We start from the raw sequence: 16,177 nt of genomic DNA on the forward strand, positions 1-16,177 counted from the left end.
CTCTAAAATAATACCTTGGAAAAAATCTAACCAAGGAGGTGAAAGACTTCTATGATTAAAATTATAAAACACTAAAGAAAGAAATTAAAGCACACACACACACACAAAAAAAAAAAAAAAAAAACAGAAAGATCTCTCATATTCATGGATAGGTAGAATTAACTTTGTTAAAATGGCCATATCACTAAAAGTGACCTACAGATTCAATATAATTCCCATCAAAGTACCAATGGTATTCTTCATAGAACTAGAAAAAGTCCTAAAATTCTATATAATAATAAAAGAACCAGAATAATCAAGGCAATTCTAAGCAAAACTGCAATACTTAGAGACATCACAATACCAACTTCAAATTATACTATAGCCTTATTGTATCAAATAACCTGCATAGTACTGACATAAAAATAGACACACAGATTATTGGAAGAGAATAAATGACACATAGACAAACCATACAGATATAGTCATCTGATCCTTGACAAAAGTGCCAAAAACATGTGTTGAAGAAAAGATAGCCTTATTAACAAATGATGCTGGGAAAACTGGACATCCATATGCAGAAGAATGAAATTAGATTCCCATCTCTCACCCTGCACAAAAGGCAATTCAAAATGAGTTAAGATCTAGGTTTTAGACCTGAAACATTGCAGTTGCTAAAAAAAACATAGAGTCAGCAGTCCAATGGGCAATGACTTCTTCGGTAGGATCCCTAAAGCTCAAAAAATAATACCCAGAATTAATTAATGGGATGACATCAAGTTAAAAGTTTTTTGCACTGCAAAAGAAACAAGTACATGAAGAGAGAACCTACAGAATGGGAGAAAATTTTTGCTAGCTACTCTTCCAACAAAAGATTAATGCCTAGAGTAAAGAACTTGGAAAAACTTACCACTATAAAACAGTCTAATAAATGGGTTAATGAACTAAACACACATTTCTCAAAAGAAATCCAAATGACCAACAAATTATGAAAAAAAAAAGTTCAGTATCTTTAGCCATGGCAGCCATCAAGCAAACAAATTATAATAAATCCTGGAGAGGATGTGAGTAAAAGGAACACTTCTTCACTGTCGGGGGATTGTAAATTAGTACAACTACTATGGAAACCAGTATGGTACTCAAAAGAACTAAGAATGGAAATACCATATGACCCAGCTATAATACTCCTTGGTATTTATGCTAAGGAACTGAAGTCATCATACCCATGTTTATAGCAGCACCATCCACAAAGCCAAATTATGGAACCAGCCTCTATATCCGTCAATGGATGAACAGATGGAGAAAATGTGGCATATACCCACAATGGATTTTTATTCTTCCATGAAGAAGAATGAATTATGTCATTCTTGGGAAAATTGTTGGGTCTTCAGAGCATTATTTTGAACAAAATAAGCCAGGCTTAGAAAGTCTAGGGTCATATGTTTTCTTTCATATATGGAAGCTAAAGAGAAAAACGGGGCAGGAGATCTCATGAAAATAGAATGAAGACTAGTAAAGGAAGTGGGGAAAGGAAAAGGGGAGGAGAAAGAAAGGGGAAACATTGGCGAATGGAAATGCCCAAATTATATTTTTCTATTGTGTGCATGTGCAAATATGTAACAATGAATCCTGCTATTCTGTATAATTAGAATACGCTAATAAAAATATCTCAAATACAAACAAATCTAGGATTTTCTTCATTCAGGTTGTGGTTAAAATTATCTAAAATGAATGATTGTGCACTTTGAGAGAGCACAATAAAGACATAAATTTTAAATACTGACATTTTGAGCTAACTATAATCTACCTTTAATTTTTTTCCTTTCATTAAAAGTAAATATCAGAGTTGCTTACATTTAGCTCTCTGAAAATTTTTTCCTACTCATGTGAACATTAACTTGCATTTTTTTTCTTTATGATTGATATGTGATACTGAATTTTGGACTGTTTCTCAACAAATTAGAGGAGAATTCAGGTTTAATTTTTTTTTTAGCACTTTGCTATCTGATTCTTTTTTGAGGTCATCTATATTGTCCAGAAGGCAATAATAGATCATCTGCCCGCTTATAAATCACCAAGAGTTTTGCTGATTTTGTTTATACATCAGCAGTAGTGGGAGAAAAAGTCCTTTACTATTTATTAAAATGATCATACTTAGATCACCATTTACCTTCACATGCACCTGCTCATCTCTAATCTTTTTCTTTACTCTCTGAAAAGTACAATCAAAGATAAAATGGTTCCCTGCTGTTGGAATGAGCCTCTGATCCCCACTGTAGGATGATATTCACAATCTGAATTTTATATAATCCAATTGGCCAAAAACCTTTCATGCCTATAATGGTTACCTAGTGCTTTTTTCAGAAGATTAAGAAAATATTTTCAGAAAATTAAGTGTCTTGCAGGTGTCTTATCCTTTCATAATTGTGAAAATTTATTTATCTGTAACAAAAGTTTCATCCCTTTAAATTCCTTGGAATTTACTCAGGCAAAAATTAACAATGGTTAAGCTTATTCTAAAATGTCCTGGCAGAATTTCCAGGTATAGCTTTTGCTTTATATATAAGAAAATCTTATTCTTTTTTCCCCCCTTAAAGCTCTTTTGTTTGAGTCTTGGTAATTGACAAAATGATTGCATGTGAAACATAATTCTTACATAAAGTAAGCTGCTCACAACACAGACTAATTACACATTTGGGAGGCAAAGCAAAGACATCCAAAGCATGTTTATGCCGAGCCAAGAGCACAGCATTTAATGAAATGAGGGCCGTAAAAGGTTCAGCATGGATGCTTTCAGGTCTGACCTGGGCTTCTGGGAAACTGAACATTGGTCCCATGGACTGGTAGATTCCCATAGGGTTTGAAAGGCGGGGTTATTACCACTTGTGGTGTGCGAATCAAGCTCTGCTTTGCAATACAAGATAGTTGCAATTCTAGAGATGGCCTCATTTGGAATACTCTTAAGCTAATAATATGGATGCCTCCCTAGTCATCTTTCTGATTCTATTTCTTCTTCTCATGCCAAGTAATGATTTTTGACACTTATTTTATAAAAACAGTTAGTGTATCTGACTATGTGGACTCTTCTTTCATAACCTTAAATTCTATTTCTTCCTCTCCAGATAATAGCATGAATGAAATTGAAGTCTCCCCTATGTTGTGCAATAAAGTTTTTGCCAATTATGATCTATGTAGACCGACCATTTCCCATTAGGGTGTTTTGTACATAGTAGGTGCCTGATAAAATTTTATGAAATGGTTATGATTTGCAAAGATCAGTTCTTATCATTCAGGTCCATCTCATCTTCAAATCTCTAAGAATTAATTCATTGGGTTTTGAAGTAGAGTAGCAATACACAGACAAATCAGAACAGTGGAGATATAGCAAGAGAAACAACTGCAAGGAAGGGAGAAGAGAAATACATATACATAAAACTAGGATGGTAACAGAATACAGTTACAGAAACTTGAAGGCTGTGTAAAAAAGAAAAAGGGCTAGAGCTTGATGTGATAAAGCATTAAAATGGCTTATAAAATCAGGAAAGAAAAGGAAGTTAACATCTTTTTAGGTTTTGTATTTCATTTCATTTTTTCCTTTTATTTAATAAAAATAATACCCATACATACATAATTGCAGTTTTTCCAATTTAAAAATGTGCTATATTATAGAATCAATTTTGTGAGTTATAACCAAAATTTTAAAACTATCAAATGGAGTAGAATAGTACAAAAATCAACAGAATGAGTTACATTCTGGGTGAATCTTATCTCGTGGAATTTGTATGTGTACACGGTCTGTGCATGTGCATGCATTTTTAGGCCTATAGATGGATGGATAAGTGCGTGGATATGGGTGGATAGACAGACATATAGATAGATAATGTGACTTTGGGTGCTAGATCACAATACTTGTCAAGCTTGATGAAATGTACTTTGAATATTATCATTTGCAGTGTTCACTTATACTCTGAGGTACCTGATGCAATTTAAAACCATAAACAGGCCAGTATCTATCACAGATTAGTAGCTATAGAATATCTTGCCTTCATTGAGGATTTGATGTTGAAGGCAAGCTGGGTGATCCTCTCCTAGGAGCAGGAAGTATGGTATCAAAAGGGAAATTGTTCTAAGTTACCTTAGCATCTCCCTGTAACCTTATTAACCTTAACTGAAGAGTCCTTATTCCTGTGATACCTTATACTTGTTAAAATTATTTTAACATAAGAAATTAATTTATATTAATGTTTTAATTATTAAAACATTGCATCCAGTAATTTATTCATTTGCTTATAGATGTATATAGAATCCCACAAATACACAACACAGATACACATCTATACAAACACCCAAGCGTGTACATTTGGATGTTTACATCAATGTATTCATTAAAAAATATTTATCCCACACCTGTATTTAAGTCTGACACTGTTTTAGGCACTAGGAATATATTGGTGAGGGAAAAAGCAGAATATAGAGATCCCTGCATCTGAGAGATGTTATTAAAAAATAAGCAAGTATTTAATGTGTGGCAAATGTCATGAAAAGCAAAGCAAGATAACAGACATGAGCAGGATGCTTTTGAGAGGGAAGTAACACTTTTAAGTTGAAAGCTGAAGAAAGACCTCACTGAGGAGTTGACATTTGGACAAAGACATGAAGGAATGAGATCTGCGGAATACTGTGGAGGTTCATTCAAAGTGAGAAGAAAGGAGCAGTGTAAAGGACCTGGAAGTGTGCAGGTGGTGCTAAAGGAAAGAAGCAAGGCCAGAGTGACTGGTGCAGGGTGAGCAGCAGATGGCTCAGAGATGAGAGTTAGAGCACTTAGCTTAGGAAGAGTCTGCAAGACATTGTAAGGGATTTGGGCTTTTTCTCTGAATGAGGCAGAAAGTCCTAGATGGTTGTTGTTGTTATTGTTGCTGTTGTTAGGTATTGAACACAGGGGCACTTAACCACTGACATCTCCAGCCCTTTGTATTTTGAGACAAGAGTCTCGCTAAGTTGCTCACAGCCTCACCAAGTTGCTGAGGCTGGCCTTGAACTTGCCACCTTCTTGCCTCACCCTCTGGAGTTCCTGAGATGACTATCATGTACCACTGTGCCTGGCTGATTCTTTTGAATTTGACTGCATTTGATAATTTTTTGATTCAGGGCAGTGGTTTTTCAACTGGAGCTGATTTTGAACCTAGGTGATATTTGATAGGTATTTTGGGTTGTCACAGCTAGGCAAGGTAGTTATTATTGACATCCAGCCAGGGATTTCACCAAATGCAATGCGTAGGACAGCCCCCCACAGCAAAGACTTGTCAGGCACCAAATGTCAGTTGTGCTGAAGTTGAGAAAGCCTGTGTTGAGGATGTGGCATGACTGGCTCTGGGCAGGTTACTGGGGTATGAGGCCTAGTTTTTAGGCAGTGAAGGCATTCACTCTGAGCCTAGCTCTAGGGATCTGGAGGAATCTGTGTCTAAAGTCAGGGTCTGAAGCAAAAAATGAAAAATAATGAATAGACCAAAAAAAATGACATTCACAAGATTTTCCCTGTTGTACCAGCATTAACTCATTGGAGTTTGTGTGTGTGTGTGTGTGTGTGTGTGTGTGTGTATCCATGCATGCATGTAGGGGGATGTGTTATAAAAGCAAGAGATACTCCAGACACAATGTGGAAAGAACACCTGTCTGTAAAACAGGAAGCCAGAGAGGGTTTGATGTCGTGTGTGACATTGCCTTTGTTCATCACATCACTGGGGTCCTGCATTGGAGGCACTTGAGAGTACTTACCCCTTTCCATCTGCTGCAGAGCATTGTCTGGCAAGATTTGAGTTTAATTTTCAAAGTCGCTGGTTGAACCAAGATTATTGGAAAGAGGCCTTCAGCATATTGATTTTTTTTTTGTACATTAGGTAAAGGGACATTTATTTCTAACAGAGGAAATGGCCGTGTTAACTACTGTAATGGCTTCCTTCACCATTGGGAATTTTGCTGTTATTAGAGACCACTAATTATGGGTTAAGCATGGTACAGCATAAGAAAGATGTAAGCAAAACTGTAGTTGGTGGAGACTATAAAATTCATGTCATTTTTTTTTGTTGGAATCTGTTTTGGTATTTCTTGAGGGTAGGTCATATCACACTGGTGGTTCACAACAGTTGGGACACAAGAATTTAGACAATTAACAGTTAAGAGTCTGACAGAGTTGAGCTCAGTGGAATCAGAGAGCAGAAGGGTGATTACCAGGGGTGGGGAAGATTGAAGTTGGTCAATGTATACAAAACTTCAATTCTAGAAGTAAGTTTCAGTGATCTGTCATACTGAATGCTGTGATTAATAACAATGTATTATGTTATTGAAAATTGTTGAAAGCACATTTTAAATGGCCTCATCACAAAAATATGGTAAGTATGTAAGGTAATACATATGTTAATTAGCTTGACTTAGCAGTTTACTATATATGCATATTTTAAAGTACCATATACACCATAAATTATTGGCGCTTTTTGTTGAAATGGGTATAGAATAATGGAGAATATGGAAATGCAGTGGACACACAGAACTCTTCCCTAAAAATAGATTGATAGTATGACCCAGGAACCAGGCTACCTGGGCTCCATAAAGCTCCAGCATTGAAAAGTCCTTTGGACTCTAGGCTTGGTACTCAACTACTGTGCACCTCGCCTTCCTCATCTGTAAAATGGTCATGATAATAAACCTAGAAGGGTAGCTGTGAAGAGTCCATGTAATTATATGTGTAAACCCTTAGACTGGAACCAAAAAATCACTGTTAAGCCTCTAACACATTGCTTTTGTTATATTTTTAACTCTCAGATGTCAGGAACTTAGAAAAGATGAGTTTCAGATGAAAAGATAATGCCATTTGATCTTTATTTTGCTCTTATACTAAGGTAATAAAGGAAAGGTATTAGTGCAAAAAAATAATGGTTATCAATCTTATTTTAATCTTAAATTAAACACAGTTGCCCAAAGAAAACTTATTTGTTTGTAGAAAAGTGGTTTGAAGGTATAGTCATTTACAATACAATGTCATTTTTTTTTCTGTGATAAACTGCATATATGATGGTAGTTTATAGATTCCATTGCCTAGTGATGTCATAGCCATCTCAGCTTGTGTAAGTACTTTCCATCACATCCTCAGGGCAAAATCACCTGACTTGGTGATAATTTCTCAGAACATGTCCCATCGTTAAATGATACTTTACTGTATTTGTATAGCAAAACTGGTCTTCATTGCTTTGTCTCCCTTAGATAAAAACCAGAGAAGCTTTCTAGTTTTTCCTCTTAAAATGTTCACAAATTTGTAGTCAGAACAGTTTACCTTTAATTTATGCTTTAACTCACTGGAACTTTTTTGGCCAAAATTAACCAACTCCCAAAGATGCCAGGAAATATGAATGACTATGAAATGTTATGGGATCTAATAGGCATATTGGAAGACAAAGATGAAGGCTGATTATTTTCATTTAGTGCCAAGTGCTATCATTCCAATGGCAAAAAGACAGACATTTTGAATCAAATACTGGAATTTGTTCCTTAGATGATAATATAATAGGTTAGTTAAAAAGGGCTAAACTGTAGTAGGTTTATTGAATTAAGCAATAAAGTTTCATGTGTTTGAACAACCTATTGTGAAAATCTTCACAGCTAACTTCATTTACAATGAATTTAAATGAAGGAATTATTTCTTTAAAAGTTCAATGTGGGTTCCCTCTGTTTTGTTAGGGGTTGAAAATGTCACGGCAGTGGATCTGGCTATGATCAGACCCCTTAATCCTGTTTTAATTATAGGGTTTTTGCTACTTCTGATTTCATAGTTATTCATGACTGACATTCAGGCATTCATAGTAATTTTTTAAATATGCAATTTTACATAAGAGTCCCCTCAAAGTGACCTTAAGATGAGAGTTTCTAGACATAATTACAGAGAGGAAGGAACTATTGGCCCAGAATGAGCTGATGGCTTCCAGGAATATCTCATTTTCAAATTTTCCAGTTAAATGCTGTGGCAGTTTCCCATTTCCGCAAGCTTGAGAAGAATGCAGAGGGACGCCTACAAAGATTGTCACGTGTATAGCAGGTGTCTGTCCCCACTACTGTATATTGGAAAACACGGAGACCAGATATGATTAACCATGTCTGGAGAATAGTTGGCTCATGGCTAGAAGTGATTTGTCAAAGAGGATACAAATTATTTGTTGAGCATAATAATTTTTGTTAGGGTCCAAAAACTGACTGGCAGTGGGTTCTACTTCCCAAAATGCAGGTTTAGAGCATGAGATTTGAAAAGGGAGATTAAATTCAATGTACCCATTATAAATCACATTTCTCTAACTTTAAAGTGAGAGGGTTTTTTTTTTTTATTTTGTTTGGTTTTGGTTTGTTTGTTTTGTTTTTGGGCTCTGTGTCCTATTGGCAATCTTTACCAATCGCATTGAGTCCATGGTAAATGAAATGTTTTAAATTAACTAGGTGAAATGTTTCCCTGAAATTTTAACATATTTCTCCACTAAGCTCTATTTCTTCATCTGTAGGATGAAGATGTTGAGACCACAGTATCTCTAAGGTATCTTTTGATACCTTATATTCCCTAAGCCTAAGGTCTAACTTCTATAATATATTTTAATAAATAATATATTGTAATAATATATGATTTAAAATATTCTGCTGAATTTCCAAATGCTATGGACCATTTCGCTTTGTATGACTCTGCCTTGCAACATGGTTCGTTCAGTTGACCATCACCAAACATCATCTTTGAGAGCTCATTGCCCTACTTGGTGATATGGCAGTGGCCCCCATGCATAAAAGCAAGCAGCCTTTGCTGAGAGCAGGATTACCTTTATTAGAAACCCACACCCTGTCCTGTTGTTGCATTTGGTCACTGAGAGGGGGAACTGCCAATCTGCTTTCTTTTCCTCACTCTTTTCATGTTCATTCTCCCAACAGAAAGGAGAACCCGACTGCTATGCACTCTCCCTCGAGACAAGCGAGCAACTCACCTTTGAGATCCCCCTGAATGACTCGGGCTCTGCTGGCCTGGGGGTGAGCTTGAAAGGAAACAAATCCCGAGAGACTGGAACAGACCTGGGGATTTTTATCAAATCCATTATCCACGGAGGCGCTGCTTTTAAGGTGAGCAGATGATATTTGCAGGCTCAGGAGAAGGTCCTTGCAGGTGTGGCTGGTGTGCTGGGGTCAGGATGGAGAAGCTATGTGCTGGGCTGAGACCATTGCACCTTTCCTGACAGCTTCAGGAGACATATGTGTGAACGAATCCAGGGAAATATCAGGCTGTTGCCTACCTTAGATGGTTATTTTTATTTCCCAGAGATAGTTCTAAAAGCCCATGATGATTACATTTTTTTTTCACATCCTATTTATTACTCCATTAGGATGCCTCTGAGTTTGTAACCTGTCAGAGTTGAGCCTAAAAATACACAACCAGAAAAAAAACAAAACTAAAAACAAGTTGATGAAAAGGCAACAAATGAGAAAATCGTGCTTGCAGGAATGAAAGCTCAGTGGAGCCTGAGAATGAGTGTAGTGTAAATTAAAGGTCATTTATCACAGGTTTACACTCAAAGATAACTGTGGTACTCAGAATGCATGTTTGCTTTTGAACATTTGGATAAGTTTATACATTTCCAGAGAAATGGAAGCTAAAGTCACATTGCCCACCCCAGTGGGAGTTCAGGACCCATTGGGGTGAGCAATGTGTCTTTAGCTATCAATGTAGTGTAGCAGCTAAGTAGATTGCCTGCATTCAACATCAGCCCACCAGCTCCCTACCTCTGCAAAAACATGTACAAGGAACTTGGCCGGCTATCTCCCATTTTTCTCATCTGTAGAATGGGAATAATAAGCAAAGCCCACTTCATAGGGTTCTAAGGATTAAACTATTAACATGAACAATGTGATGAGAGTAGCAAAGCAATTGTAGGGAGGAAGTACATGTTCAAGCCACTAGCTTCTGTCACCATCAGCTCATACCCGGCAATGAGGTTCTTGAGTTTGAATACTGCCTTTTTATTTTGAATATAGATCAATTATCCCTCCTCAAAATGCCTCAGTTTCATCATTTGTGAAGTGAGTAAAACTTGTAGTGCCAGTGCTATTGAGACTAATGGAGAAAATACACGCAAAAGTACGTGCTGAGCATAGTACCTAACAGAGGATTCCAATAAATGTTAAACATTTAAAAAATGATCTCAGTATTGATAATGTATGCCTATTTTCATGCAAAAGCCAAGAAGATCTAGTTAGACTCCAGGGGAACACCCTGGTCTTAGAATTCTGGCTTGGTTAAAGAATTCATCTTCCGGGGCTGGGATTGTGGCTCAGTGGTAGAGTGCTCACCTAGCACCGGGAGACCCGGGTTCGATCCTCAACACCACATAAAAATAAAGGCATTTTGTTAAAAAAAAAAAAAAAAAAGAATTCATCTTCCTACATTTACCCTTCCACTTTTGCTTCAATCTAGATACTTAGGAAATAAGGATTGCATTGTGAATAGACAACTCTTCAGTTTGCTCCTATGTCAGTTAGTTTTTGTCATATAATAAATAATCACAAAATTTCATTAATTTCAATATTTTTTTATTTCTTCCATGGCTCTGCAGGGCAGCTGCTGCTGGTGGTGGCTCTGAATCGTTTTGTTTTCTTTCTCACACTGTAAGTTTTCAGGTCTGAGTATGCCCCACAGATTTCATTTACTCCTTGGATCAACAGGCTAGCTTAGGTGTCCGAGGGCCAGCAGAAGTTGAGGGAAGCGAATGCCTAGACTCTGAATCAGCATACCCTCACTCCACACCAGACAACTGGCCAAGTTATAAGGCTAAATCCACAGTGGTGTGGTAGAGAAATATCCTCTGGCCACATTGAAACTATGGCAGAAGTATGGGAACAGAAACAGATGATGAATCAAGGCCCATCGGCCAATCTATAATACTCCAAATATAGCTCAGAGTGCACAACTAGGAATAGAAGGAGATGATAGTAACAGTAACAATGACAACAGCTATTAAAACTTATTATACTTAGTGCTTAGTATATGCTGGGTGGCACCGAGGTAAGCGTTTTAGATGGATTTTCTAATTTCATTCTTCGTGTTCACATTTTATTATCAGCATCATTCCATTTTATCAAAGAGGAAATTGTACATAGCAGGACAGAGGTTATTGCCTTTACTGCAATCAGGTAGCCAGGAATTGCTAAACTAAAATTGGGCTCGAGAGCCTTTGCTATGCCACTGCACAGGATGGCTCTTCAATACCAAGCAGGCATGCTCTATGACAGCAGAGACTGTCCCCCTGGCATGGTCTTCTCATGCTTACCCCTCTTAGCCAAGCCTCCTAAACATGGGCTAAGCTTAAGTCATGTTTGTGGATACTGCTTGATGTTATTCTTCTTACTCCTAATGACAGTGCTATTTAGGGAATTTATTCCCAGTAAAATTGAAACTGAGATGACGTTTTGGAAATTAAAAGCAAACATCTTTGCTTTTTTATGGGCAATAACTTAAGCTCCAGCAGATATTGGCGGATGGTTTAATACGTATATCCATGTTTGTGTAAGTGAGTGTCTCCTTACCTAAGCAGTTTCTAACAGTCTTGTTTCTTGTGTAGAAAGAGTTCACTTTCCATTTATGTAAATTTCTTTCCTGACATGGGTCTGCTGAGTCAGACGATCACACCATTAAAAACCACTGGACAGCATATTTATAGCTATCTTAAACAGTATGAGGCATCAATCATGAATCTAGCCTTGTTGTGAGTGTTTAGTATCCTCTTGTCTTGTTTACCTTTTGCAGTGTAAAGAATACAGAGGCCTGAGTGAGCTCACAAGAAATCTGATTAACAGGAAAAAAAAATTGTTTTCTCTTCTTCTGCTGCTACTCCAATAATCTACCGTTACTCTTCAGAAAATTGCCACCTGTTCTATGATTCTGGATTATGTCTTACAAAAATTGTTTTGAGACTTTGTTCCTGTCCCTCTTGAGGAGATACAAATGTAACAAGCTGCAGTGTCCTTGGGGCAAAGCATTGGAAACATCCACCTTAGCATCTAGCCCTAGGTATTTCCCTGAAATCAACAAAATAATCTTTCTACCAAAGCACAGGCTTTTTCTCTTGGCCCTTCATATCACTAATTGGTTCTCAAGGTGTTTTTCCCTTAAGGGAAGGTGGATTGTTGAAAACTAAACTACTTTGAAAAGTATGACCAAATTCTTCCTGTGGATTCTGTGTGCTCTATTCTCCTGGGGCTTCCATTGGTGTAAACAAAGATAGGCTACCTAACAGATGTAAAACCCTAGGATGACTGAGACTCTAATTGAGGGCTTCTTTTCTTTCCTCCACTTACCTGTCAGTCTACTGCTTTCCATCATTTCACCTCATATTCAAGTTATTTCTAATGGGGATGTAAATCTCCATTTGCAATTAAGAGCACCCATCTACTCTAGGATACTCTCCTGAAACTGGGTCCCTGATTCATTCTAAAGGCAAATTTCAGTAATTTAACTCTATTCACAATTATGTAATCTCCTCTTAATATGTCACTTTTAGTTTGCATATTAAGAAACATTGCCCAGAAATGCTCCCTTGCATGTGGCAGGCAATTGCAGGCTGATTTGGTTTCTGGAGGTCTTTGTACAGCCCTTAGAAGTGCCACTGTTAGCTGTGCTTCTTCATGTATAAACTGGCATTCTTTTAGTATGGCTGCTGGTAGGCCTCCACAGTGGCCCTGTTAGTCTTCCTGTTCCATTTTATTTTCTGCCTTTCTTCCTGGACTTTAGCCCCTGAAGTATAGTCTAATTGATTCTAGAGACAAAAATGTACTAGTATAAGTATGTGTATTGACTTCTCCACAGCTGAGAACTATGAGATGAAATTTTGATATCCTTGAGGATGATTTTCTAAAATTTCATTTTTGTGTTTAGGATTTCAAGTGAAGTGTGGTATCAATGCTGTTAGATAAAAATAAGTTTTGTCTTTGTTGCACTTTGAAAAACATACCTTGAGAAAATATTCTCCCTCACCAGATCCACATAAAATCTCACTTTTTATTTTCTCCAGGGTAGCACAAGTAAAGTGTCAGTGGTCACTAGATATTTTCATACTCATTTACTAAGCACATTGAATTCTGAGAGCAGTGGCTTTCCTTTGCTTTAATAAAAATAAACTATATTTTTTTAGCAAAAATAGGGTTTTATATTGATTGCTTATATGCACTTAAACTGCTTATTTTCCTACCTGAATCACATTTTTAAAAAGTTTATAACCAGAATAGTGATATTTGGAAAGACTTAGGAAAGATATGTTAACATGCTACAGTAAAAATAAAAATTCCATGGAGTCTGTTGTACTTTTTCAGAATGACCTTTTTATTGACTATGGTGACTGTGGGAGTGGAGTGTGTCCTATTGGAACCTTGATATAATCAGATAAAAATTTAAATTTAAAGGTAGTTTTTGCTAAGAAAAAAAAATGCCATGTATCATGTAGATAAGACTCTTAAATAGAATGAATGTAAGAATATCTGTTATTCTGTAGAAAATTAATTAGCCAGTTTTTGCTTAATAAATACTACTTGATGATGATGAAATTAAATGAAAGAAAAATGCCTGACATAGCTAATTGCAAATGTATGCACTCAGAATATGAAATAGACATAATTTAAGTAATTTGATTCTTGTGTGCTTAGGAAATTTGGGATGCTCTTTCTGAAAGATGCAGAATTTCATAGTCTACACTATTTAGTCATGGGTAAAAGAATTTTAACTAATGCAAGTCAATCCTAATATGTGTAAAGGACCAAACTGATTTGGGGGGCAGAGACCATGCACAGCCATTGAATATACAAGAATATGTTGCTTAATCCTGAATCTTATGTCTTTTTGTAATATGGAACACTTAACAGCCTCCAGCCCTCTTAACAGGAGTCTGGTCAGAGTTCCCAGTGTGAGTAATTTCCACCTCCATCTCTGCCAGTATCTATAAATCATGTGGTGTATCTATAATTAATGAATCCAAGAGAAGATAAAAGGGACAGCTTTTTAAGGAACACTAATGTTAAATGATTTCTTCAAATCTCCATTTTTCTTAAAATTGATAATATTTTCTACTGGTGAAGGAACTCTGAGGCTCCTTACTGGTACTCAGTGTCTTTTAAGCTTTTGCTCTGACAAAAAGACCAGTCTGGGGGTGTAAAAACCTCCATTGCAAATCCTTAACGGTAAGAAGCTCACCGCTAACATTGCAGCCCTAACCACAAAGATGTCATACGTTTTTTGAACAGCTAAAGGCAGGAACTTTGCCTGAAAAATAAATTCATAAATTAATAATAACTAAATAGCAATTAAGGTTTTTTTTCCTTTAGAAAAGAAAATTACTAACTTCGATATAAGAAAAATACATTTTAACCAATTTTGTTTGTCTAAAAGCCAAATAGGTTGACATATTAATTCATATAGCTAGGTTTATCATTTATTAATTTTGCACAGTCGGAGCTACTTTATAAAAATACAACATTAATTCTAAAATCTCACAATACCAGCATCCATCCTTGTTTTACTTGCTGATCTTTATCACTTATGCATTTTTATTTTTTACATGAAAATGCAAATAAGCAATACATTTAGATTGTGCTAAATAACATTTTGGAAACTCTACATCATTTTGATATGTATTTTGAACTCCATGATTGTCTATTGGGATTGAAAAACATAAGAATTCATGGTCATAATGAAAAGGATATTATCATCTAAACTTGATATACCAAGATGATGATGCTTTGGATCCAAATAGTATTTTTTTGCTATTGTTTAGACCTTGAATCTCCCCCATCCCCTTGAAACCCATGTGTTAGAGGCTTGGATCCCAGGAGATGAGGTGGAGAAATAAAACCTTTAACAGGTTAGATCTAGTAGGGGGGCTTCAGGTCATTGAGAACAAGTCCTAAAGGGGACTGTGGGACCCTGGACTCTTCCTAGTTCTCTCTCTTGCATCTGGGCCACGACATGGATCAGCTTTGCTCTACTAAATGCTCCTCCAATGCTGCCTCACCACAGGCCTTAAAAACAACAGGACTCATTGACCATGAGCCAAAATACACCTTTCCTCTTTACAAGTTGATTATCTCAGATATTTGTTATAGTGGTGGAAAACTGACTAACACACTTTCCCTTCATCAGGTATATTCATTTTTAAATTATTAGTATTCATATTGTACATGGTGAGTTAATCCTGTGGTCAGAGTTTTGTTCTAGCTTTTTTTTTTTCCAGTCCTGGTTCAGACTATTGTTCTAGTGATTAATTTTTAGTTTTCATAAAACAGGAGCATGGTGTATAAATATAACAAACAAGAAGAAAATCTTTTTCAAATCTACCTCCAGTAAAACATTAATCTCTAAAATATATAAAGAACTCAAAAAAGTTAACATCAAAAAATCAAATAGCCCAATCAATAAATGGCCTAAGGAACTGAACAGACACTTCACAGAAGAAGAAATACAGTCATCAACAAATATATGAAAAAGTGTTCAACATCTCTAGCAATTAGAGAAATGCAAATCAAAACTACTCTAAGATTTCATCTCATTCCAGTCAGAATGGCAATCATCAAGAATACAGGCAACAATAAATGTTGGCAAGAATGTGGGGGAAAAGGTACACTCATACATTGCTGGTGGGGATGCAAATTGGTGCAACCATTATGGAAAGCAGTATGGAGATTTCCTCCGAAAATTGGGAAAGGAACCACCATTTGACCTAGCTATTCCACTCCTTGGTTCATACCCAAAGGACCTAAAATCAGCATACTATAGTGACTCAGCCTCATCAATGTTTATAGCAGCTCAATTCACAATAGCTAGACTATGGAACCAACCTAGGATAAAGAAAATGCGGTATATATACTCAATGGAATATTACTCAGCTTTAAAGGAGACTGAAATGATGGCATTTTCTAGTAAATGGTTGGGGTTGGAGAATATCATGCTAAGCGAAATAAGCCAATCCCACAAGCCAAAGGCCAAATCTTTTCTCTAATATGCAGATACTAATTCACAATAAGGCCAGGGGGGATAGGGGGCACTAGGAAAGAATAGCATTACATTAGATTAGGTAGAGGGATGTGAAGGGAGGAAAGGAGTGGGGATGTGGGGATAGGAAAGATAATAGAATGAAGCAGA

The 16,177-nt window shown here is 36.5% G+C and overlaps 1 protein-coding gene across 2 annotated transcripts in view; it reads left to right on the plus strand.

Annotated features, from left to right (window-relative positions):
• PARD3B (par-3 family cell polarity regulator beta) overlaps window positions 1-16,177 on the plus strand; it is a 1,004,964-nt gene that overhangs the window by 556,825 nt on the left and 431,962 nt on the right. For both annotated transcript variants that reach the window (XM_081260439.1, XM_081260440.1), the window contains one exon: window positions 8,935-9,120. In XM_081260439.1, the coding sequence (XP_081116565.1) occupies window positions 8,935-9,120 (186 nt within the window). The remainder of the gene's footprint in view (window positions 1-8,934; window positions 9,121-16,177) is intronic.

This window comes from Spermophilus citellus (assembly GCF_964194105.1).
Source record: "Spermophilus citellus genome assembly, chromosome: 11".
Taxonomy (NCBI): Eukaryota; Metazoa; Chordata; class Mammalia; order Rodentia; family Sciuridae; genus Spermophilus; species Spermophilus citellus.